Source organism: Cebus imitator, unplaced genomic scaffold (assembly GCF_001604975.1).
Source record: "Cebus imitator isolate Cc_AM_T3 unplaced genomic scaffold, Cebus_imitator-1.0 Scaffold85, whole genome shotgun sequence".
Classification (NCBI taxonomy): Eukaryota; Metazoa; Chordata; class Mammalia; order Primates; family Cebidae; genus Cebus; species Cebus imitator.
Window position 1 is genome coordinate 9,699,469 of NW_016107400.1, and position 26,526 is coordinate 9,725,994.

The 26,526-nt window shown below is 50.0% G+C and overlaps 1 protein-coding gene across 3 annotated transcripts in view; it reads left to right on the forward strand.

Annotated features, from left to right (window-relative positions):
• Positions 1-1,048: 1,048 nt before the first annotated feature.
• The window catches only part of IL4R (interleukin 4 receptor), a 49,294-nt gene continuing 23,816 nt past the window's right edge, over positions 1,049-26,526 (forward strand). The window contains exons 1-2 of one of the 3 annotated variants that reach the window (XM_037740608.1): positions 1,049-1,217; positions 26,132-26,221. In XM_037740608.1, the coding sequence (XP_037596536.1) occupies positions 26,134-26,221 (88 nt within the window). In that variant the 5' untranslated portion in view covers positions 1,049-1,217; positions 26,132-26,133. Of the gene's footprint in view, positions 1,218-1,293; positions 1,428-8,137; positions 8,323-26,131; positions 26,222-26,526 lie in introns of those variants that run through there. The other 2 variants (XM_017534442.2, XM_037740607.1) reach the window with 2 other exon arrangements.

Consider the following 26,526-nt stretch of genomic DNA (forward strand, 5'->3'; position numbering starts at 1 on the left):
GGGCCTGCCTTGGGAAGCCAACCCTCACCTTCCACCATAGCACTTGATCCCACTGGGCTGTCCTTGGCTTCCATCCTCACACTGAGAGCTCCTTGAGGGTGCGAGGGGGTCAGATTACTCTCTGGGTTCCCAGCACTGACCAAGGTGAGTCCAGATATCTCCCACCTCCTCTCCCTCCGCTCTCCCCTCACTCAGGGCTCCACAGCCACACTGACCTTCAGGCAATTCCTCCTGCAGGCTGAGCTGGTTCCTACCCCAGGGCCTTTGCACCAGCTCTTCCCTCTCCCCACATGAGTCTTCCCCCATAGCCTCTTCAGAGACTGAGCTCAAGTGTCCCATCCTCAGCCCCTTCCAGACCACCTGTCCCACTGGCGTAAGAAGGCCTTCCTTTCTTCTTGGGGCCTCCTGACCTGAAATACTTTGTTGAGTGTTTTCCCCCCATCATTTGACTGTATCCGGGCTCTTACGGTGTCCAGTGGTTAATGGTCTATGGGGCTTGGGTTCGAATCCCAGCTCCCCCTGCTTAGCTGCTGCGTGATTTTAAGTTTCTTTCCTTTCTTTTTTTTTAATTTTATAAATGTTAATTTTTGTAGATACAGGGTCTTGCTAAGAGGGTTGCCCAGGCTGGTCTCAAACTCCGGGGTTCAAGCGATCCTCCCCCCTCGGCCTCCCAAAGTGCTGGGATTACCAGGCATGAGCCACGTTGTCCAACCCATTTTGAATTTCTTAAGGACTCTGTGCCTCAGTTTCCCCATCTGTAAAACCGGTGATAGTAACACTCTCTTATAGGGTAGTTGCCAGGATTAAATGAGTTAACATTTGCAGTGCCTTTGCCCAGGGTCTGACAGTTTGCACTAGCTATTGACTAAGGGCTATTTTACTATCCAAATGTAGCTGGAGTAGGCGCTGGGTAAATATTTATTGAATGTGCAAACACTGGCACTTGGAAGCTAGGCTGTTAGGAAGCGGAGGAGGATTCCAGTCGCTCAGCCCTCCCACCCCAAACGCAACTGCCCCGGAGCAGGGGAGGCGGAGGAGCCGGGCAGGAGAGGCCTGGTCGGCCGTGGGCGTTTTATTCCGAGACCAAGGGGATCCACGGCAGAGTTCTTCGCTGGGCGCGACCTCGGGCTGCGGCGTGGGAGGAAGCTGGAGTCACCCCCAGGAAGGGACAGCGGCTAGCACTGTCCGGCGGCGGCAGGGACAGCGACAGTGGCGCGAGCTGTCCAGGACCGGGACCGGGCGCGCCGGGCGGGGCGGTGCATGCAAATCTGCCGGACGCCGGGGCGGGGCGCAGGAAGGCGGGGCGGGGCGGGCCGGGTCCCCGCGCTTAGGAAAGCCCCGCGCGGCGCGGGCCAGGGCAGGGCGGCCCAGGGGTCCCCCACTTCCCGCTCGGGCTCCCGGACGGCGAATGGAGCAGGGGCGCGCAGGTAGGACCCGGGGCCCGCGCGCGGATCGGGGTGCGGGGAGATCGCCCGGGGACGCCTGCTGAGGGCGTCCGGGAAGGGTTCGGCCGCCGGTGGGGACCCGGGCAGCGGGTACCGGGGAACTGCCCCGACCCCGCGCGGGGCCCGAGGAACTGCCCCGACCCCGCGCGGGGCCCGAGGCCACGACTCTCGGTGCGCGCAGAGCAGCGCCACGTCCCTTCCTTGCCGCCTAAGGGCAGCGGAGGCCGGGGGTACGCGGCCGTACAGCGCGCCCCAAAGCCGGCGCCGGCCCCGAGACCTCCGCCGGGACGGCCTGCGGAGGTGGGGGGCTTGGGGTTAGGCTGATCGGGGTACACGCAGCCCCTCTTCTCGGGGCAGCAGCCCCCCGCCTCGCGCTCAGGAAGTCAGTGAGGACTTCGGAGAGAGAACGGGTGGGGAAAGTTCTGAGGACTGTAAATTTCGGTACTAGGTCAATGAATCCGGGAAACAAGGCCCTTTGGACTTTTCGTTCTCCGCCTCCGAGTATCAGATGGATCCAGTAGCAATGATTGACTGGGACTTGTTTTACTGAAAGGATGCTTGGCCATTGTACAGAAAAGGTCACCGAGGCCCCGGCCACGTTAATAACTTGCCCCCAGGTGCCGCCCACCTGGCAATCTATGGGCAGCAGGATTGGAGCCCAGGCAATCCCACGCCAGAGCCAGCTGCTCTCCATCTCTCAATCGCGTTTGTGGAGCCACCCCAATAACCGGAATCTCTGGGGGATTTGCTTAAAATGCGGAGTCCCAGGTCCTTGCCCTGAGATTCAGGAAACCCAGGAATCTGATCTTTATTTTATTTTTAAAAATTTATTTTATAAAGATGGGGTCTCACTATGTTTCCCAGGCTGATCTCGACCTCCTGGCCTCAAATGATCCTCCCACCTTGGCCTCCCAAAGTGCTGGGATTACAGGTGTGAGCCACCGAGCCCTGATTTTTTTAAAAAAACAAAATCTAGATTTCTTAAATTAAGCAAGGTAGGGCACCGCTAGTTTGCCTGCTTCTTAGGGTTCAGGGGATGTCCCCAAGCCAGCGCTAATCCTGCTCCAGTTTTGGTCTCTGTTCTTCCCCAGCCAGCCCTCTGGGAGGCTTGACCCACTGCACCTCCCTGCCCTGGGTGGCCTTCGAGGAGCCCAAGGCATTTGCTGGGACCTCAGTGCCTTTATTAAAATCCTTAAGTCCAGTGGGAAACAGGCTCAGGTGTGTGTTTGGCCAGGGTGTCCCGCACGTGAGAGCATTTCAGGGTCCTGCAGGAGTTTCTCAGAACTCAGCTAGCCCAGCCCATGAATGGGAGGTGACCCGCCAAGCCATTCATTCAGCTCCTGCGCGCCCCTGGGTGGTGTTCCGGGCACTGGTGCTTGCCTCAAGGAGCACCCCCTCTGCAGGAAGACAGATGTGACAGTGTTGGGGCTGCGAGGTGTGGATGCGCCAGTGGCTGCAGCATCTTAAGCCAGAGGGGATCAGCTCTTCACAGGGGACCCTGGGCCAGCCTTGTAAGTGGAGGAGGGGAGTCTCGCAGGTGGAGGATGGGAAGTAAAGGCGGGCACAGAGTGGGCTGAGGCTGGGAGGTGTGAAAGGGCACCACATACGGAACCTAGGGAATGAAGAGAATCCAGAGACTGATGGAAAGGTGGGCCGGGCTGTGTTGCGGAAGGCCTTGAATGCCGTGCCAAAAAGCTTAGGCCAGTGTATTTTACCTTGGCCTGGTTTGTAAAAGCAACAGTGCAGATTCCTGGGCCCTACCCTGGCCCTCTGGATCTGAATCTGGAGGGTGATGCTGGGGAGGCAGCAGGACGGAAAACCTGCAGTCAGTCATCCCAGTTACAACACATCCAGTTACTGGCAGGTCTGAGATAACCTAAGGATTTCCAAATGCTGGGAAGTGACTCAGTGGCTGATATGTTTAATACAGTACAATCCCAGGGTTGCAAACAGCCCAGGGCAGGGGTGGGGTTGCTATGCCCTGAGACGTTCACAGTCTTCTAATGCTCCCAGTTCAAGAAGGAGCTGAAATGAAGTGTCAAAGAATTGCGAAGAGGCAGAGGTGGAGCGCAGTGACTCACACCGGTAATCCCAGCACTTCGGGAAGCCGAGGCGAGAGGATTGCTTGAGCCCAGGAGTTTGAGACCAGCCTGAGCAACATAGTGAGAGCCTGTTCCTACAAAAAAAAAAAAAAAAAAAAAAAATTTAAAACCTTAGCCAGGCGTGGTGGCAGGTGCCTCTGGCCCCAGCTGCTTGGGAGGGTGAGGTGGGAGGATGGCTTGAACCCAGGAGGTCAAGGCTGCCGTGAACTATGATCATGCCACTGCACTCCGGCCTGGGTGACAGAGTGAGACCCCGTCTCAAAATAAACAGATAAATACATAAATACATGAGAAAAGAGGACCTTTTCTCTTTCGGAGGCAAGCACCTCCCTCCTCCCCCTGACCTCTTCCACCCCATCTAGGAGGGTGGGGGAGAGCATTCGGGATTAGACGCCACCCCCTCTTGGTGGCCCTCGCTAGTACCCGGGAGTGAGGCCAGGACAGAAGCTCCTTAGGTACTGTGCTTCCTTGCGTTTGTAAAAGTGAGCTTTCATGAGGGTTAAGGACGTGTTTTATAAGCTACTTCACACAATGTCCAACAGGCGGTAGGTCCACAGTCAGTGTATATGTCTGTTGTTATCTCTCAAGACGTAAGCTTGGGAGTGACAGTCTGGACTCCAGCCAGATCACCCAGTGCAAACGCTGGCTTTGCCACTTACTCAGTAACTGACTTCCCAGAGCCCCAGTTTCTGCATTTGTGAGATTATAGTGACTATGCCGTCGTCGTGATGACTAAGTTAAACACAAAACAGTACCTGGTACGTGGTAACAACTATGCATTTGTTAAATGAATCCTTTTTTTTTTTTTTTCAGAGCCATGGTCTCTCTCTCCATTGCCCAGGCTGGAGTGCAGTGGCACAGTCATAGCTCACTGTAGCCTCCAATTCCTGGGTTCAAGCAATCCTTCCACCTCAACCTCCTGAGTAGCTGGGACTGCAGGTATGAGCCACCATGCCTGGCTAATTGTTTTTATTTTTGGGGGGACAGGAGCTTGCTATGTCGCCTAGGCTAGTCTCGAACTGTTGGCCTCAGGCAATCCTCTTGCCTCAGCCTCCTAAAGGATTGGGTTTCTAGATGTGAGCAAAGGTGCCTGGCCTAAATGAAGAAATCTTTATTGTTGGCCAGGCGCGGTGGCTCATGCCTGTAATCCCAGCACTTTGGGAGGCCGAGGCGGGTGGATCATGAGGTTAAGAGATCGAGACAATCCTGGCCAAAATGGTGAAACCCCGTCTCTACTAAAAATACGAAACTTAGCTGGGCATGGTGGCATGTGCCTGTAGTCCCAGCTACCCGGGAGGCTAAGGCAGGAGAATTGCCTGAACCCAGGAGGCGGAGATTGCAGTGAGCTGAGATTGTGCCACTGCACTCCAACCTGGCAACAGAGCAAGACTCTGTCTAAAAAAAAAAACAAAAAAAAAATCTTAATTGTTGCCTCCTTGGAGTTTTACTGGTTGGGATTGAGTTTACCCATTTTGCAGATGAGAACTGAGGCCCAGAGATGAATGCAATGGCCTTGCCTCAGGCCCATACTGAGGGACACACTCCATCCTTCTTTCCTTGTCTTGTATTCTTTCCTGCTTGTACCAGTTTGCTGGGGTGATCAAGGACATTTCTGAGTATTCTTCCTGGCTGGCACAGAGGAGACATGCCTGGCCACGTTTAGCCAGACTTCCCATGGCTGGGCTAGAAGAGAGGCCAGGAGCTTGCCTGGAGGTTGCACGGACTTGCCCTTGGTGAATGTGGATCAGAGCGCCCCAGCAAAGCCTTGAGGTCCTGCAGAGGCTGGGGGATCCAATGTCAGACCTGGTGCATCCCAGTGTTTTGTGACATCCAGCAAATTGCTCTGCTTTTCTGAGCCTGAGGCAGAGAGAAGGGCCTAAGCTTGAAGAGGGGGTCCCAGGTTTGAATCGGAGCTGGCTACTTCCCAGCTTCCCAGTGTGTAATCTGGAGAAAGCTGTTTACCTTCTCTGAGCCTCCCTTTGTTTGTCATGGGTATTTGCAGGGAGAGCGTTCATGAGATCGTTTTTGTAGACATTTTGCTCTTGGAAGGGGCTCAGCGATTGCTGTTTCTCTCTGCATTTTGGATTGAGTCCCTTCTGCATATCCAGCACCTGGCTTCCTCCTGCCTTTATTCCTCAGGAATTTATTGAGCACCTATATGTGCCAGAGCATTGGACCAAGTCCTTGCTCTCCTGGGGTTTAGACTCTCGTTGAGCAGACAGGGAACGTACAACCAATACGTGTGTACAGGTCAGCGGCTTTGTGTTATTCTGAAACCCACAATCTCTGAAAACCAGAAGTTTTTCGTAACTTATTTGGAAACTAAACACGAGGTTTTTTTAGTCTTTTTCCTCCTGGTGTGATGCTCAGATGACTTGCTGCAGAGATATTAATGCAATTGATCACTGGGTGCTGTTTCCACCCTGCGTGGGGGTCACATCAGAGGGTATTTTATACAAGATGACCTTTCTACATCCTGAGTCATTCTGAATTCTGAACTATGTCTGGCCCCCAGGGTTTTACAGGAGAGAACATGGACCTGCAATATCCTATCAGCTGGAGACTGCGCTAGGAAGGAAAGCAAAGCTGGGGGCAAGTGGAATCAGGGAGGGCTTCTCTGAGGAGGTGACATTTGAGAGGGATGAGGGATAGGGGTCTGAGGAAGAGAGGGCCGGGTGGAGGGACTCACAGGGGACGGAACACTCCACTTCCTGGCCGGCCTGTGCTTACCCCGCATTCTGCCCGCACAGTTCTGTCTAAATGCATCTGTTCTCGCCTTTCCAAGAAATGCTGATGTGTCTGAGGTTTCAGGTCTGGCTCTGACTGACTCATTCTGTCTTTAGGGGCCCCCGCAGGCCTCCTCACCTCCTCTCAGTTGCTTAAAACATCTGAGGTCTGCGCTAAAGCCAGCCTGGGTGCTGTCACCTCTCAGCTGAGGATGGTCTTCAGCTGGGCTTGCATCTGGAAATGGAGGAAGTGGGTCCCAGAAGGGGCTGTGTGCTGGGTCTTAGCGCCTCTAGCCTGCTGAGCAATGTTGAATGTGACATGTAACACACGCTCACAGTCTCGAGTGCCAGCCCAAGGTTAGGCACTTAACCCTTGCTTAGCCAATGTGCCGGGGGCTGGGGACACGGGAGTGAGTGACCCAGAGCTGAGGGTCCTCATGGAGCTGAAAGCCTTCTAGAGTTGGCGACTTTGAGGAGGTGGCTTTTGAGCTGAGACCTGATATATCAAGGCATGTGGACCTCTGGGGAAAGAGTGATCTCTCTGGGCAGTGGGAACAGAGAGTGCAAAGGCTCAGAGGCGCAAATGAGCTTGGTGTGTTTGACCCACAGCAAGGAAGCTGGTGTGGTTGGATTGAACCTAGTAAGACAGAGGTATAGGAAAAGAGGCCAGGGAGGGAGCCAGGGCCAGATACCGGCATTGTCACATGTAACTTCTATAATAACCCTACCAGATAGGAGCTACTCTCACGCAAATGTTGCAAATGAATTAACAGAGGCACAGAGAGGTTCAGTGACTTGGCCAGGGTCACACAGCCTGAAGGTGGCAGAGCAGGGCTGTGAACCTAGAAGATCCGGAGTCCTCAGTGTTCACCATGGTGTTTAAACACAATGAAAACTATGCCTGACTGCTGAAGACACACCTGCCATTTAGATTAATCTACCTTCCATTTAGATTAATCTACCTTTTTTTTGGAGACAGAGTCTCACTCTGTCACTTAGGCTGGAGTGCAGTGGTGAAATCTCAGCTCACTGCAACCTCTGCCCCCCAAGTTCAAGCAATTCTCTGCCTTTGCCTCCCGAGAAGCTGGGATTGTAGGTGCCCACCACCACGCCTGGCTAATTTTTGTATTTTTAGTAGAGACGAGGTTTCACCATCTTGGCCAAGTTGGTCTTGAACTCCTGACCTATGATCCACCCGCCTCGGCCTCCCAAAGTGCTGGGATGACAGGCGTGAGCCTCCAGTCCCAGCCTCGATCTACTTTTTTTAAATGGTTGGTGTGCTCCCTGCCGTCTGCCTGCCCAGCAACACCGTGAATGTGGGCCGCCCAGGGTTGCTTCCTCCAAGCCCCATTTTACAGGCGATCCAATCATTTTACACATTATTTTATGAATGAGCACCTTCCTCAGTGTCTCAGGCCAGGAGTCCCCACAGAGCAGAGCCACACAGCAGGAGGTGAGTGGCGGGTGAGTGAGCGAAGCTTCATCTGTGTTTACAGCCGCTCCCCGTGGCTCGCGTTACCACCCAAGCTCAGCCTCCTGTCAGATCTCATAGGCAACAGATGACTCTCACAGGAGCCTGAAACCTTTTGTGAACTGCACATGTGAGGAATCTGGGTTGTGTGCTTTTTTTAATTTTTTTTTTTTTAATGAGACAGAGTTTTGCTCTTGTCACCCAGACTGGAGTGCGATGGTGTGATCTTGGCTCACTGCAATCTCCGCCTCTCGGGTTCAAGTGATTTTCCTGCCTCAGCCTAGTAGTTCAATTACAGGCCTGTGCCATCACACCTGGCACATTTTTGCATATTTAGTAGAGATGGGTTTTCACCATGTTGGCCAGGCTGGTGTCGAACTCCTGGCCTCAGGCGATCCACCGCCTCAGCCTCCCAAAGTGCTGGGATTACGGGCATGAACCACCACGCCCGGCCCCAGATGCATGCTTCTTATGAGAGTCTAATTGCTGATGATCTGTCACTGTCTCCCATCACCCCTAAATGGGACCGTCTACTTGCAGGAAAACAAGCTCAGGGTGCCCGCTGATTCTACATTATGGTGAGTTGTATAATTATTTCATTATATATTAAAATATAATAATAATAGAAATAAAATGCATAATAAATGTCATGAGCTTAAATCATATCAAAACCACAGCCCCAACCACGGCCTCTGGCAGTGGAGGCTGGAATCCACATCGGCTCTGTGCTGGGTGCAGGCCTGGAGGTGAGTGGGTGTCCTGTTCATTTCCTGGAGGAAGAGACTGACCCGGGTGACACGGCTCCTAAGTGGCAGAGTCCAGCTTCAAACCCAGGGCTGCAGACCCACAAGCCTGTGCATTTATCGTGGTTCTGAGCCGGCCAGCCCAAGGACAGGAGTTTAAAGGGACTACATTTCTTGGTTGGAAATCAGCGAGCATCATCACCCAGAGCCGTTGCTGAAGAACCCAGGAGAGGCCGTATGTTTTCCTGAAATGGCCAGGGAAGCATTCTGCCTTTTCAAAAGAGAAGACTGAATTCCAGGGAAGAGAGACATCAGATCTCCGGGCCAGGCAGCTCTTCAAGCCCTCAGAGCCACAGCCTACCCATGGTCTTGGCCATAGTATATTTCTTCCAGAAGCCACATTTCCACGGGTAGGCAGCTCTAACTGGGAGGAAGTCTTCCTGAGATTTAGCCAAATTAACTTTCTTTCTTTCTTTCTTTTTTTTTCTGAGATGCAGTCGTGATTCTCCTGCCTCAGTCTCCCAAGTCGCTGGGATTTCAGGTGCCCGCCACCACGCCCAGCTAATTTTTGTATTTTTAGTAGAGGTGGGGGTTTCTCCATGTTGGCCAGGCTGGTCTAAAACTCCTGACCTCAGGTGCCCTGCCCACCTCAGCCTCCCACAGTGCTGGGATTACAGGGGTGAGCCATCTTGCGCAGCCCAAATTAGCTTTCTAGGAGCTTCCACTTTCTAGGTCTGTTCCTGCCCCTTTGAGGTAGTGACCATCTCCCTCCAAACCCAGATATTTCTCTTATTCAGACTACACAACTGTAGTTATTTCAGGCATTCTCCCAGACTTAGGAAATTATAAGTTTGACCTGGCTTTGGACACGATTCAGTTGGTTGGAGTCCCACACAAAGCCTGTTTGGTCAAAGAGGAAAGAGACTATCACCTCCTTGGATCTGGAGCTATACTTCTGTTGATACAACCTGGGATCATACTGTGTAGCAGCCATATCCCATTTGAAGTGCTTATTGGGCTTATCAGCTAAAATCTCTGTGTCTTTCTTCTATCCGAGCTACTGTCAATTAAGTTTCTTCTATTCTGAGAGTCCTTGACTGAGGCTAAGAGTTTCTGGTTTTTCTTGCTCTCTAATAAATCTACTTCAGGCTGAAAGGCTATGATTTTTTCTTTGAGTACCACTTTGGTTTCATTCCACAACTTGTTATGCAATGTTATTCCCTGCCCAGTTCATAATTTCCCTTTTGGTTTCTATTTTAAGATTATTTAATTATGTCTTTAAAAAATTTTTGAGACAGAATGGAATTTTTAAAGTTTTCTTTTTATTGTTTGTTTCTAAATTCGGTCATTATGGCTGTTGTGATCAATATATGCGGTTTCTGTAATATCAGTGGTGGAGAATTTGTTGAGGTCTTTGTAGGATTTTTCTGGTCATTGCTTTCCTCTTGTGTTTGTAAAGGATGTATATTTTCTGTTGATTATAAGGTTCTAGAAATGAATCTATTAGATCAGGCTGCTATGATATGATCTATATTTGTTAAGTTATTGTGTGTTTTTTTCTACCTGATTTACCTGCCACTAGAATCGAGGATTTGTTAATTTCTCCTTTTGAGTCCATCAATTTCTTGCTTTATTTTTGAAGCTATGCTGGTGCATAGCCATAAGAATAGAATAAAGGTTCAGGATTTTCATAACTTTCTGGTGAATGGTCCTATTTTTTTTGAGATAGGGTCTCACTTTGTTGCCCAGGCTGGAGTGCAGTGGTGCGATCACGGCTCACTGCAGCCTCAACCTCCCCAGGCTCAGGTGCTCCTCCCACCTCACCTTCCTCAGTAACTGGGACTATAGATGTGCACCAGCACGCCCAGCTAATTTTTGTATTTTTTTTGTAGAGACGGGGTTTCGCTATGTTTCCCAGGCCAATCTCAAATTCCTAGGTTCAAGCAATCTGCCCACCTCAGCCTCCCAAAGTCCCAAAGTGCTGGGATTACAGGCATGAGCCACCATAGCTGGCTGAATTGCTCCTTTTTATTAGTATAAAAGAGCCAACTTCCAGCCAGGACAACATAGTGAGAACCCACCTCTACCAAAAAATAAAAATTAGCTGGGTGTGGTGGTGTGCACCTGTATTTCCAGCTACTTGGGAGGCCGAGGTGGGAGAATCACTTGAGCCCAGGAGTTCAAGGCTGCAGTGAGCTATGATCGCACCACTGCACTCCAGTCTAGGTGACAGAGCAAGACTCTTTTCAAAAAAAAAAAACAAAAACAAAAAACCTGTCCGCCTTCTCTCTTCTAGCACTTACTCAAGACATCATTGCCATGAATTCCGTGTTATGTGAGTCCTCCTGTGCTAATGAGCCAGATGAGTTAAAAACAACAGCAGCAGCAAACCTTGCACTGATGTCTCTGCTCTGTTTCTAGAATCTTGGGCAAATCATTTTCTTGGTTTGGGCTTCAATTTCCTCATTCATAAAATGAGAATACGCCCCGTCCTACCTGCCCCTCTGGGTTTTTTTTTTTTTTTTTTTTTTTTTGGAGTTTCACTCTTGTTACCCAGGCTATCCTTCTGAAGTCAAGCCACTTCTCTCTGACATCCAGCCATAGTCTCTGATGTCTACCTGCTTTTTTTTTTTTTTTTTTTTTTCAGTTGGGGAGTTATAGGCACAGGATGGGGGCATGGCAGGCCAGGATGGTCTTGAGAAATGTCACATTTGGACAGGAAATGCCTGTTCTCACTGAAGTCTGTGGGGGTGGAACCCTAGCCAGGGCCATGCCCTCCTCCACATAGCGCTTCCCTTCCCCCGTTCTGTATTATTTAAAGGGACCACACTCTTCCCTTCCCAGTACTATTCTTGTATCTGTCCCAGCAGCTCGGGAGGCTAAGGTAGGAGGATCGCTGGAGCCTAGGAGGCCACAGCTGCAGGGAGCTGTGATGGTGCCACTGCACTCCAGCCTGGGCAACAGAACAAGATTTTCTGCCAAAAAAAAAAAAAGAAAAGAAAAAGCCAGGATAACACACATACAAATATACATTCTAATTTCTTTTGAAAAATCAAAAGACCTAGCAACATAAAAACCTTCGTTTTCATGTGGCAAAAAAGTAGCTGTCCTTTATCACAGAGGGGTGTATTTTCCACGTGTTCCCTCTCTACCCCTTGAGGTCACGTGACTCTGTACCTGTAGGTATCTGCGTTTACTCCAGAAGGCGTGGCTCTGTGGCCACGAGAGAGGTGGCTGTGGGCTGTGGGCCAGAGGCAGAAAGGTAGAGGGTTGGTGGCCTCTGGAGAGGCCTGGGCACCGAGGTTTTCATCGGGCGTGGATTAAGGGGCCATTGGGATCCCACCTACCCTGAGGGTTAGATTCTGAGATCTTCGCTGTCCACCCGACAGCCTAGATGGCAGCCTCTGCCCTTCCCCTTCCTTCTTGTTCCTGTGTGCTTTCTTTTCTTTCTTTCTTTTTTTTTTTTTTTAGATGGAATCTTGCTCAGTTGCCCAGGCTGGAGTGCAGTGGCGCGGTCTCGGCTCACTGCAGCCTCTGCCTCTTGTCTGCATTCTTTGCCCTTTTATCACGGCGTACCTACAGACACATGTACAGACAAGTGTAAAGCTTTATGACCGAATATGATCTAATCAAGCAGCAGTGCATGACAGGCCTCCCAGAAGCTTTCCTCCTGTTACCGCCGGGTCACAGCCCTGTCCTCCAAGGCCACCGTCCCGACTGCCAACTCCAAGATCAGATTATTTCCTTGATCTAAGCAGAACCAGGCAGCGTTGCTGTTCTGAGCCTGGCTTCCTTTGCTCAGCTTGTATCTGTGACATCCTGTGGCAGCTGTCATTTGCTCAAGGTCTCAAAGAATTTTCTTGGTGCTCAGAGATGAGCCTTTGCCACCCACTCCACCAACACTGTCCCAGGCTTCTCACCTAGCCATGGCCTCTTCACATCCTTGCAACTACCTATGAAGCAAGTGATCATATTCTCATTTCACAGATGAGGAGACTGAGGGTCTGAGTAGGCCGCAGCCTGCCACGGTCTCCCACCCAGTCAGGGTGGAGCCTGCACTTAGGCCCAGAGTTATACTTCTATGTCTTAGATGCTCCAGGGTCCCTACCCACACAGGTGGCCCCCATGTCTGTGTGTCCCCACCCATCCAGGAATGGTATAGGGTGAGACAACAGGAAGAGCTCCATGGGGAGCCCCCACCCACCGCCTGCCACATGCCAGTCTGCAGGCGGAAAATGAACAGGAAGCTCTTATCTGTGCCCATATGTGGTCCCGGCTTTGGGTATACCCAGGGGGCAAAGTCCCGGTCATTGTCGAGACAAGTTTGCTGCCACTGCGGGCCAAGCAAATGGTGACAAAGGCCAAATTCCTGCCTGATTACTTCCTGCTTTGTCGCCTCAGGCAATTTCTGAACCACCTCAGCCTCATTCCCGGCTCTGTTCCTGCAGGGAGAATGTCTGACTGTATCTTCCACACTGAGCTTTCCAGAAAAAGCAAAAAGAGTGATGTATAAAAAAACAAGTTTATGACTGCTTCTGTGCCGGGCACTGTGCTGTGGACACCAGAGCCAAAGGCCTGGGTTCAAATCCCAGCCCAGTCACTAGCTGTGCATCTTCAGGCAGGTTCCTGACCCTCTCTGGGCCTTGGCTTCTCCATCTCTGCAATGGAGATGATATTAATTGCATCTACAATGCTCCTTGGATCCGGGTCATGGTTAAGTGAGTGAGTGAGGCTCAAGGGCTTCTTTTTTTTGAGAGATAGGGTCTCGCTCTGTCACCCAGGCTGGAGTGCAGATGCATGATCACAGTTTACTGCAGCCTTGACTTCCTGGGTTCAAACCATCCTCCTGCCTCATCCCCCTTAGTAGCTGGGACTACAGGCATGCACCATCATGCCTGGATAAATTTTTGTATATTTAGTAGAGATGGGGGTCTCGCCATGTTACCCAGGCTGGTCTTGAACTCCTGGACCCAAGCGATCGACCTGCCTCGGCCTCTCAAATTGCTGGGGTTACAGGCATGAGCCCCGCACCCAGCCTACAAGTGCTTTTTTGTTAGTGAGACTGGTATAAACAACGCTGAGGCTGGTGAGCAATGTTGCGCCCAGTAGGGGAGGGGTGAAACCATGGGCAGAAGGGCCCAGGGCATGGCCTCTCATGGCCAAAGGAAGTGGGGACACACGGGCAGTCGCAGTGACCTCTGCAGACCTCAGGAAGGAGGCCAGCTGGGAGCCATGGCTGTCACTAAGACAGTCAGAATTTAATCAGCACCCTGGCGCCAGAGGCCATCATCCGCTGCTCATGACAGTGAGTGATCACTGATAACCAGCTCTCCAGAGGTCAGGGTCCCAAGGTGGCTGAGATCTGTGCCCGCCTTAGGATATTTAAGGGGACCCCAAGCCGGGATTTGCCAGCGTTTGTCCAGCAGGGAGAGGAGGAAAAGCGGGGATGATGGACCAGGGCTCCCTGCACACGGCCAGGGGATTCATCTGGTCATTCTTCATTCAGCAAATATTCATGGAGCGCCTGCTGTGTGCCAGGCACTGTGTTAGCCTCTGGGGAGATGGCTGTGAGTGGGATGGACACTGGCCTTGGGTGGGCCGGGCTTGCAGTGGGGGATATGGGCACCAAACCCATAACGCCCGAGCATGCGATATGCCGCAAACGGTGCAGAGAAATAAAGGAAGATAACGGGTCACAGAGAGACGGAGGCCAGGTTGGCTGCTGCCCCTGAGTGGGTGGCTTCTGGGCACGATTCCTCAGGCTTTGTCTCCTCCCTTGGGCGTCCAGAATCTTCTGAAGACAGGCCTGGTTTCCAGGATCCTGGATGAAGTCGCGTGTTGACTGCGTGGACTCAGAGTATCCACAGCATGCAGGAGCGCGTGGTCCTCCCCAGCAAATCTGCTTCTCTTCCGGGCTCTCCGTCAGGGGAAGGGTCCTGGGGTCCTCCCCACTGCCCCAGCCCAAGGCCACTTTCCCTCCGTCCCTGCTCTCCCCGCCAAGCGCCACCAAGTCCCTGCTGCCTCCAGATCCCAAACAGGCTCAACCCTGCCCCTCTTCAACAGCTCTCACCTCAGCCCGCTCCTCTCCTGCTTCATAGCCTTCACTGGCTCCCCAGTGCCCTGCAGGCAGAGTTTGAGTCTACCGCCATGGCCTGGCAAACGGTGTTTTGCCAACCTTCCAGCGCCATCCCAGCCACTCCTTCTCCCCTTGGCTCCAAACAAGGGCCCTGATTGTAGGGTGGGAAGTGGGCTGTGCCCTCCCTCCTGCCTGCTATTCACTCAGTCTCCCCTCATCCCCTCCTTCACCCTGCCCTCTTGTAAGATCCTTCAGAATCTGCCAGGCACAGTGGCTCACGTCTGTAGTCCCAGCAGTTTGGGAGGTTGAGGCAGGCAGATCACCTGAGGTCAGGAGTTTGAGACCAGCCGGGCCTACAAGGTGAAACCCTGCCTCTACTAAAAATACAAAAAAAACAAACAAAAAACTATCTGGTTGTGGTGGTGGGCACCTATAGTCCCGGCTACTCAGGAGGCTGAGGCAGGAGAATTGTCTGAACCCAGGAGACAGAGGTTGCAGTGAACTGAGAGAGATCGCGCCATTGCACTCCAGCCTGGTCCACAGAGTGAGACTTTGTCTCAAAAAAAAAAAAAAAAACCTTCAGAATCTGTAAAATGGGTTTAATAGCTGTACTTATCTCATAGGGAGGTCTTAAAGCACCTAGGCCAGTGTCTGGCGCCAAGGAAACACTGTATACATATTAAAATAAGAATAAAATAAAATACACATGATCATGTATTGAGCACCTGCTGTATGCAGGATGCCGGGGCCCCCCACCAGAAAACTCTTATGCATCACCCCTAAAGAAACCTGACCCTCTAGGACCAGGGGTATCTTCCCCAGGGGCCTGCTAACAGCCTCCTCTGCTAATCTGAAGAAGCCCTGGTGCTTGCCCGTCAGGCTTCTCACATGGGCACCCTCCCCCTTTATCAAGTCCGCCATCTTGGTAAAGATCAGTGGCTCCTCTCCCTTTACCAAGTCCGCCATCTTTGGTAAAGGCCAATGGCTTCTCCGTATTTACCAAGTCCGCCATCTTGGTAAAGGCCAATGGCTCCTCCCCATTCACCAAGTCCGCCATCTTGGTAAAGGCCAATGGCTCCTCCCCATTCACCAAGTCCACCATCTTGGTAAAGGCCAATGGCTCTGGAATCATTCTTGACTCCTATTAGCCCTCTTGTTCTCTCTCTCACCCCATAGCATCCATCCTGTGAGCAAATCCTGTGGGCTCTACCTTCAACATAGATCTAGAATTCAGCCCCTTCTCAACCTCCCCTTCCCCACAGCCTGGTGTGAGCCTTGGCACCTCTCTCTGGGGCCAGTGTGGTAGCCTCCTCACTGGTCCCCACTTCTACCTGTGACCCCACCATCCAGCCAAGAGAGGTCTTTTTAAAAGTCTCATGTTACTTTTTTGCTCAAAATGCTCCAGTAACTTCTTGCCTTGCTCAAATATTTGTTACAAGAAGAAAGGAATGAATGAATGAATTCATGAATGGCTTGTTCCCATCTGTAATTTACAGCCAGCACATAGGAAGTGCTCAGAAAACACCCACAGCAAGAATAAATGAGGAAATGGTTGGACAAGGCAGCTCATGCCTGTAGCACGTTGGGAGGCTGAGGCAGGAGGATTGCTTGAGGCCAGGAGTTGGAGGCTGCAGTGAGCTATGATCATACCACAGCACTCCAGCCTGGGCCACAGAGAGAGATCCCACCTCTACAAAAATTTAGAAATCAGCTGGGCATGGTGGTGTGTGCCTGTTGTCCCAGGTACTTGGGAGGCTAGAGCAGGAGATCGCTTGAGCTGAGTTCAAGACTGCAGCGAGCCATGATGGTGCTACTGCATTCTAGCCTGGGATACAGAGCGAGACCCAGTCTCTAAAACAAAAGAGAGAAAGAGAATACATGAGGTAGTTTAGCAAGTGGGTGAGGACGGGTGAGCCACAGCAGGCCCACAGGGAGGCTGGTGGGTGCTGTTTGTGAAGGGTGCTGATTTGTGTTCCTGGGGGCTGCTGAGCCAGTCTGTCGCCTCCCCCTCCCTCCCACTGGCTGGGCTAAGGACAGAGGCAACCAGAAAAACCCCAGGCCGTACTGGGGCCCTGGCCTGGGCTGCCTCACCATCCCAGTATGGCCACTGATGTGGCTGCCAGTTCTGGAAACCCCCGTTCTGGGAAGGTTGCTGTCCCAGGAAGAAGTGCATGCCTAGCTTCCTGCCAGCTCAGCCCAGCTGTCCCAGAGGCCAGAGGAAGCTCAGGGCCCGTTTCTTGTAAGTAGCATGACTGACCGATTGCACCACAGGAGCTGAGGTTTCAGGCTGGTTTCTATCGTGGAGTTTCAGGGGTCAGCGGTTCTCCAGAGGCCACCCTGCCACCCTGTGAAGCCCCTGCCGTGCCTGGCTTCCTCTCTACGTGCCACCTGACTGAGGCTGCCGGCATCCTGTCTGCAGAACCAGCCTCTCCTTCAGGCTGGGTTTTCTGCCAGGAGGGGAGAAGACCAGCAGGCCTGTACCTCCCCTTGTGGGTTCCTGAACCCTTGTGGGTTCCGCAAGAGCCCTGCTGGGTTGCTTCCAGGCTGCTGCTGGCTTCTGACGTTTCAAGACTCACCACTTAATCTCCCCCCAGTTTTTTTAAAAAAGTGAGTTAAGTGTGTTTTCCTGCTGGCGGGCATGTTTTTCCAGGCCGTGGCTTCCTGGCTGGCTGGGGCCTTCAGTGACTTTGCTGCTTCCTAACTCTGTGACCTGGGTCTTGTCACTTGCTCTATCTGGGGCTTAGGCCAATGGGTCTCAGGCCAATAGGGCTCCCTGGACAAAGTTCCAGGGTTTTGGGGACTGTATTTCAAGGGTCAGAAATCACAGTTGTTAAATGCATGGTTTCTGGAGTGACAGTGCCTAGGTTATGGCTCTGTGACCACCAGCAAGTGCTCTAACCTTTCTGTGCCTCAGTCTTCCCATCTGTAAAATGGGAATGTTAATGGCACCCACCTCAGAGGCTCCTTGGGAGAACCCAATTGATTAAGATATTGCACGTACTTAGAACGGTACCAGACAAAGTAAGTACTGCATATACGGTTACTATGGACAAAACCTTGAGACCTGGTTCATGTTTAAAAATGATTACTAAATTTATTATTGCTGATTTTTTTTTTTTTTTTTTTTNTTTTTTTTTGAAACAGAGTCTTGCTCTGTCGCCCAGGCTGGAGTGCGGTGGTGCGATCTCGGCTCACTGCAACCTCCGCCTCCAGGGTTCGAGCACTTCTCCTGCCTCAGCCTGCTGAGTAGCTGGGACCACAGGCACCACCATCATGTCTAGCTAATTTTTGTGTTTTTGTAGAGATGGGGTTTCTCCATGTTGTCCCTGCCGGTCTTGAACTCCTGACCTCAGGTGATCCACCCACCTCAGCTTCCCAAAGTGCTGGGATTACAGGCATGAGCCACTGCTCCTGCACTACGCTTGCTGAATTTTAACCATTCATTCATTTAAGATGTGTTTCTATAACACATTCTCTGCATCAGGCACTGTTGTAGACACTGGGATAGAGCAGCGTGGAGGGCAGACATAAAGCTCTGCTCTCACGATCTCATAGTGGTCCCACAGAGGGAGGCAGACAATCCGTTTATAGATAAATACATTGTTTAAATTTGAGGTTACCTGTTATACTCCCAGCTTCACCAACTAACAGTATATTGAGAGTGCCTATTACACATCTGACCATGGAATATGTCTTTTGTGAACCATTTATGTTCTTTGCCTATTTTTCTTTTTCTTTTCTCTCTTGTTTTTTGAGACGGAGTTTTGTTTTTGTTGCCCAGGCTGGAGTGCAATGGAGTGATCTTGGCTCACCGCAACCTCCGCCTTCCGGGTTTAAGCGCTTCTCTTGCCTCAGCCTTCAGGTAGCTGAGATTACAGGTGTGCACCACCACTCCCAGCTAATTTTGAATTTTTAGTAGAGATGGGGTTTCTCCATGTTTGTCAGGCTGGTCTCGAGCTCCAGATCTCAGGTGATCCACCCGCCTCGGCCTCCCAAAGTACTGGGATTACAGGGATGAGCCACCACACACAGCCTTTTTTTTTTTTAAAGGGTGTTTGTCTTATTGATTTGTAAGAACTCTTCATGTATTAAGGCCCTTAACCATTCATAATGTAGATTGCTACCCTTTTCTAGTCTTTTGCTTGCTGATACAGTTTGGATGTTGTCTTTGCTGAATCTCTTGTTGAAATGTGATCCCCGGTGTCGGAGGTGGGTCCTGGTGGGAGACGTCAGGTCATAGGGACAGATCCCTAATGGCTTGGTGCTGTCCTTGCCACAGTGAGTGAGTTCTCACAAGATCTGGGTGTTTTAAAGTGTGCAGCACCTCCCTCCCCTCTCTTGCTCTGATTGTCACCATGTACACCCGCTCCCCTTTTGCCACCCATGGATAAAATCTTCCTGAGGCCTCCCCAGAAGCCAAGTAGATACAGTGCCATGCTTCCTGTGCAGCCACAGAGCTGTAAGCCAATCAAACCTCTTTGTAAATTACTCTGTCTCAGACATTTCTTTATAGCAATGCAAAAATGGGCTAACACGGTTGTGTTCTTTTTCTTATGGTGTATTTTGATCTAGGCCAGATATAGTGGCTCATGCCCGTAATCCCCACACTTGGGGAGGCCGAGGGGGATCAGTCACTTGAAGTCAGGAGTTTGAGACTAGCCCCGCCAACATGGGGAAACCCCGTCTCTACTAAAAACACAAAAAATTAGCCAGATGTGATGGCAGCCTACTGTAATCCCAGCTACTTGAGAGGCTGAGGCAGGAGAATCGCTTGAACCTGGGAGGCGGAGGTTGCTGTGAGCTGAGATCACACCACTGCACTCCAGCCTGGGCAACAGAGCGAAACTCCATCTGAAAAAAAAAAAAAAATCTAGGGAAATTGAAAATATTTTTGCAATCAAAGCCATCTTTGCTATCTGAATCTTGAAATAAAATAAACATTCACACTTGTAACCTCACTAATCTGATTAGAGGTGGTGATAAGCACTATCACAGAAATAAACACGGCACTGTGACAAGTTACAGGGAGGGCCCGCATTAGATGGGTGGGTCAGAGAAGGCTTCTGAAGTGTTTCCGGGGCACAGGCTTGAAGAGGGAAAAGGCTGGGAGTGTACCCCAGGGCTCAGAGGCCAATGGAGGTTTGCAGAAGAGGGAGAGGGGATAGGAAGGGAATGTTAGAGGGGTAACAGGAGCTAGATTGTCAGGGGGCTTGGTTCTTTATTTTCTTAAATTAAACTTTTTATTTTCAGATAATTAAAGATTCACACACAGTTGTAAGAAATCATGGAGAGGCTGGGTGCGGTGGCTTGTGCCTGTAATCCCAGCACTTTAAGGGGCTGAGGTGGGCGGATCACTTGAGGTCAGGAGTTTGAGACCAGCCTGGCCAACATGATAAAACCCTGTCTTGACTAAAAATACAAAAATTAGCTGGGTGTGTTGGCACGTGCCTGTAGTCCCAGCTACTGGGGAGGCTGAGACAGGAGAATCACTTGATCCTGGGAGGTGGAGGTTGCAATGAGCTGAGATCACACCACTGCACTCCAGCCTGGACAATAAAGTGAAACTCTGTCTAGAAAGAGAGAGAGAGAGAGAGAGACAGAGAGAGAGAGAGAGAGAGAGAGAGAGAATGAGTCAGTCCCCCAAGGGCAAGATTGTACAAATTTGTAATACAGCATCACAGCCAGGATGTTGACATTGATACAATCTACCTACATTGTTCAGATTTCCCGATTTACTTGTACACATTTGGGTTTGCATGCACATGTGGTTTAGAGCTAGGCAATTTTATCATGGCATAGGTTTGTTATTCATCTCTACAGCCGGGATTCAGCACAGTTCCATTATCACAAGGATGGCTCAAGTTCTCCTTTTATAGCCACATCAGCTCCCTTCCTGACCCACCCCCTTAGCCCCTGGCAACCACTCATGTGTTTTCCATTTCCCTAGTTACGGGATTTCAAGTATGTTACATAAGTGGAGTCACGGGGTATGTTCTCTGGGGACTGGCTTTCTTCACTCCAGGGCCTGGATTTTATCCTGAGTGGAAGATGCTTCTCTTTGATGAGCTGTGAACCCACTGGGGATCTGTGGCCCCAGGTGAAGATACTCTTCAGGGGCCAGGGGACATTGGATGTGTGAGCTGGCCTTGGCCTCATTTCTGACTTTTTTTTTTTTTTGAGACGGAGTTTCTCTCTTGTTACCCAGGCTGGAGTGCAATGGCACAACCTCCGTCTCCTGGGTTCAGGCAATTCTCCTGCCTCAGCTTCCTGAGTAGCTGGGATTACAGGCATGCGCCACCATGCCCAGATAATTTTTTGTATTTTTAATAGAGACGGGGTTTCACCATAAATGGCTCTGGCTGTGGTGTGAAGAGGCAGGGTGAGCCTCGTCAACAGTGAGTGCTCACTGCCCGCATGCCCCCAGAGTTCTCTCAGCCCCAAAATGGGCTTTTGAAAAAATCGCCGCTCTCCTACTCAGAGACCCTCAAAAGCTGCCCACTGCATAGAGGACGGGCCTTTGACCAGAGGTCCTCACTTGGGCTTCAGGGATTCTGTGAATCCCTAAAATGGAATGCAGAATTAAGTGTGTGCACATTACCACAAATAGGATTTGAGGTTTGCCTCAGATCATCAGATAGGTCACTGACCCCTGAAACACAAGAGAATTTGACTTCTGGACAGATAGAGGTTAAGAACCAAGGCTCTGGAGCCCCGAGTGCTCGATTTAATACCCATGACTGTCACAGCTGTGCAACCTTAGACAAATCACTCAACCTTTCTGTGCCTTGGTTTCCTCATCTGAAAATGGAGAAAGTACCATGACCTATTTCATAGACTATTAAATGGATTCATATATGTAAAAGATTTAAAAGGAAACTTGGCATGTGGTAAACTATTTGTTAAGTGAATGGTGAGGCTGCCCAGTACAGGAGGGCAGAGCTTTCTTGATAAAGACTTTCTAGGCCTTCCAGGATTCTCAGGCCTTCTCTGTGTTGGTGCTTGTCATACATTACAGCAGCATTCCTTCCAAAGGGATGCCCAGCTGTGGCTGCACACTGCAGTTAGATCCAGTTGATCGACAGCACTGTTCGTTTCGACTGTGTCCTTACTGACTTTTGCCAGTTGGATCTGTCGATTACAAACAGAGAGGTGCTGAAGTCTCCAACTTCCAATATTACCCAATAGTATTATTATTCAGAATAATTGCAGATTTCTCTATTTCTCATTGCTGCACTCAGTTTTTGCCTTACATATTTTGACCCTCTGTTGTTAGTTGCGTACACATTAAGGATTGTTAGTTACGTCTTCTTGGAGAATTAACCCCTGAATCATTATATAGTGCCACTTTTTTTTTCATTTAAAAATTTTATTTTTTTTATTTTTTGAGACAGGGTCCTGCTCTGTTGCCCAGGCTGGAGTGCAGTGGCACAAACACAGCCCACTGCAGGTTAACCTCCTGGGCTCAAGCGATCCTCCCGCCTCAGCCTTCCCAGTAGCTGGGGCTATAGGAATGTGCCACCTCTAATAGGCTTTATTTAATTTACAGTAACATTCGTTCATTCCCACGCTAGTCTAGGGACATGGCCGAGACTGGGTAATTTATAAAGAAAAGAGGTTAGACTCACAGTTCTTCCGGGCTGGGGAGGCCTCAGGAAACTTATAATCATGGCAGAAAGGGAGGCAAAACACGCCCTTGTTCACATGGCGACAGGAAGGAAAAGGTCAAGAAAAGGGAGGAAAAGCCCCTTATAAAACCATCAGATCTCATGAGAACTCACTGTCTATCGCGAGAACAGCACGGGGAAACTGGAGGTCCCTCCCCCAATGCATGGGGATTACAATTCTGATTACAATTCCAGATGAGATTTGGGTACGGACACAGAGCCAGACTATATCACATTATTATTCATTTGTGCCTTCTGTCTTAATTTTTTTGATTTGCCTAGGTAGAGATTTATCAATTTCATTGATATTTTCAAAGAACCATCTTTTGATTTCTTTGATTTTTCTTGATTGATTTTTCTATTTTTAATTTCATTGATGTATGCTCTAATTTTGTATTTTTTTCTTTTGATTGTTTTAGACATATATTGCTCTTCTGTTTCTAGTATTCTAGACGGAAACAGATTATTGATTTTAGAACTTTCTTTTTAAGATATGCATTCAATAATATAAATTTCCCTCTAAGCACTGCTTTTGCTACATGTCGCAGATTTTGATGGGCTATGTTTTCGTTTTCATTTAGTTAAAAATATTTTTAATTTCTCTTATGATTTCTTCTTTGATCCATATGTTATTTAGAAGTGTGTTTTTAAATCTCTAAATATCTGAGAATGTTTTGGCTTTCTTTCTGCTACTGATTTCTAATTTGAATTCATTGTGGCCTAAAAGCATACTTTGTATGATTTCTAATGTTTTAAAGCTCTTAAAGTTGTTTTATGTCCCAGATTGTGGTCTGTCTTGGTGATCATTCCACATGAACTTGAGAAGAATATGTATTCTCCTGTTATGAGATGTAACATTCTATAAATGGATACTCTGTTAATATGACCTCAGGTGACGCTTTTTTTTTTTTTTTTTTGAGTTGCTGCTTCGCCATTGGCTTTTGGAGATTTCAAAGATGGTAAAATCCCCAGGATTTTCTGCCTCTCAGGCAGACTTCCTCATCCTACGCCTGTGGAACTGTTGCTTGAAATTGACAAGCAGGATAGCTAGCTCTTCCCGGCTAATTTTATTTCACTTTATTGGGTTCAGCCTGCTGCTTTAGGCGATGAGGTTGAAAGAACTGGTATGCTGGAATCCACGGTGGGCTCAGAAGCAAAAAAACGTGGGTTCTGATTCTAGCTCTGCCCTTTACCCAGCTGTGGGACTTGGTGTATGGGTTATTTGACCTCTCTGGCCTCAGTTTCCTTAACTAGAAAGTTGCCTTGCAAGATTCTTGTGTGGATTCGTTAAGGTAATACTTCTAAAGCACTTGGCAAAGTGTCAAGTACAAGGTAAGTGCTGGGCAAGCAGGGGTTCTGTTGACACAAAGCCTTGGGTCCATGTAAGGAGGCTGGTTCCAATGGCTCTGCTTAACCAAGACCTGAGAGTGAGTGCTCCATCCGCGGAGGAGTACAGGCTGAAACTACCTGGCAACACATCAGAGGTGGGGTGTGCCCAGGATATCCTTGCCCAGGTTGGCAGCTGAGCTTGGCAGGTGACCCCGGAGGCCCCTTCCAGCTCCCGCACTTCAGGAATCTCTTGATTTAGAATGGGAACTTGCACTCACTTCTCCTGCCATGTGTTTGATCATGATAACCTGACACTTACCTTTTTAATTCTTTTACTCACCTGCATCTTTGTTGTTTTTCCCTCTGATGTGCAGGGAGGCCTCTTCTCCCACTGCCGCTGTGATTTCCCCTGAAATGTAGCACCCACACATCCCTGAGAAGCTGGCTGTGGCGCGCATGTGTGCGGTGTGTGTGTGTGTGTGTGTGTGTGTGCATCTATGTGCACGCACATGCATATTCATAAGTCTGGGTCTGCTTTCCACAACAGATTAAGGATCTCAATCCTGACGCCATGCTGTGAAGTTTTAGTGAATCCTGACTGGGTTACTTGACTCCCCCGTTTCCCTTTGGAGGCCTTTACCGTGAAAGTCTTCTGCTGTGTGACCTTGGACAGGCGTCTCGGCCTCTCTGTTCCTCTTTATTCAAAATTGAGGCTAAAGTGACACCTTTACCATCTCTACCACAGGATACTGTGGGCATCTGTGTAGTTGTGAGAGTGAAAGTTACCAGGACTTGCGGAGGAAATCCGTGTCGGGAACCCACCACCCCGCTCCCGCCCCACCTTTTTGTAGCTCTACTGTAAGTCTCAGCAAGGAAGATGAGTTTGGGCTTTGAGCAGACACCAGGCCTCCCCTAGGGGGAGTTTTGCAGCCTCATGCTGAGCTGGTCAGGGGCCCCACATCATGTCCAAAATGAATTTAATCGATGAAAGTGATGGTACCAGGCGCCGTTGTAGGTACTGAGAACTCAGCAGTCAATGAGACGGACCCTGGCTGTCAGGATGACAGACCATTTAAAAAGGGACAGCTGTCCCACGCTGGCTTGTCCTTTGCACCCCGGCACTTCGTGAGGAGTGTCGGCTAGTTCCTGCATAGACCGGCCCTCGCTTTACGTCCATCTGACGTTTCCAAATGGTTTATGCATCCCCGGCAGGAACCCAGGAGAAGATGCTGTGTTCTTCTCAGGCATTGTTTCAGGGAGGTGACGATGGCGATTTGTCCCATTCCTGCTGGTTAGTTAGAGCACTTGGTTAAGGTGGTGACTGCCAGGCTTCTGTATTGTGACGTTCATTGATACGTATTTGCACTCATTCGTTAAGATACAAGTTTTGCAGGGAGTTACTTTGAGGCTGTTCTTAGAGCTTTCTTTTCTTCCCTATTTATTTATTTATTAGAGATGAAGTGTGGCTCTGTTGCCCAGGCTGGAGCGTGGTGGTGCGATCAGAGCTCACTGCAGCCTCCAACTCCCGGGCTCAAGCCATCCTCCTGCCTCAGCCTCCCAAGGAGCTGGGATTACAGGCACATACCACTGCACCCCTCCCACCCCCCCATTTATTGTTCTATGTCAGTACAGACTCCTGGATGTTAACTCCAAGCGCTACAAGTGGGTACCATAATATTTACTTTGATGCTCAGACTGTGTCCATTTCGTCCAGGTCAAGCTAGCCGCTAAGCACTTCCTCACCGGTACTTATCTGGTACTTTTCCTTCTCCCGGAATCAGCCATTACTCTAAGGAGCTCTGGTTCCTTTCAGTGCAGAATAGCATTTAGAAGCCAAGACCTGGTCACTAGGATGGCACGATAATCAAATGCGATGAATGATCTTGGATGGGATTCAGGATGTATAAGGAGCATTACTGAGGCAATTGGCAAAACGCAAACAGGGGCTGTGCGTGAGACAGCGGCGATGCGTGCATGTTGATTTCCTGATATTGGTGGTTGTATTGTGGTTATGCAGGGAAGGTCCTTGTTTTTCTGGCATGTACACTGAAGTATTGGGGTACTTTATTCATTATGGAGATACATGAGTGTGTGTATCTATAAACTCATCTTAAGTTGAAAATATTATTAAGTCAGAAATGCATTTCATACTCCTAACCTACTGGACATCATAGCTTAACCTAGCTTGGAACACTTACATTAGCCTACAGCGTTTTGAGAAGCATAGATCACAAGGTCAGAAGTTCGAGACCAGCGTGGCTAACATGGTGAAACCCCATCTCTAGTAAACATACAAAAATTAGCCAGGGCTGTAATCCCAGCTACTAGGGAGGCTGAGAGGCAGGAGAATTGCTTGAACCCAGGAAGTGGAGGTTGGAGTGAGCTGAGATTGCACCACTGCACTTCAGCCTAGGAAACAGCGCGAGACTCCGTCTTGGGGGTGGGAGGGTGGGGAGGATAGGGCAGGGTGGGGGTGTGGGGAGGACAGGGCAGGGCAAGGGAGGGGGTGCGTGTTAAGTAAGGTGAGCGCTGCTGGAAGCACAGGTTGGCACTAACCAGCTTGTTCTCTGTCTGCAGATGCCTCGGCATCTCCCAATGGGGTGGCTTTGCCCTTGGCTCCTGTTCCCTGTGAGCTGCCTGGTCCTGCTGCAGGCGGCAGGCTCTGGTAAGTCACCACCTCTCAACCATTCATTTGTTGGCTATTAATGGCATGCCAGGATCCTGCAATACATCAACTGGCGTTATGGAGACTACACTGCAGTGGGAGGGGACAGCCAATGACAGGTGGCTCTGATTATCAGTAAATTCTAAAGCTTGTTAGAAAGTGATGGGGGCTGGGTGCAGTGGCTCACGCCTGTAATCCCTGCACTTTGGGAGGCCGAGGTGAGAGGATTGCTTGAGCCCAGGAGTTTGAGGTCAGCCTGGGCAACACAGGGAGATCCTGTCCCTACAAATAATAAAAAATATTAG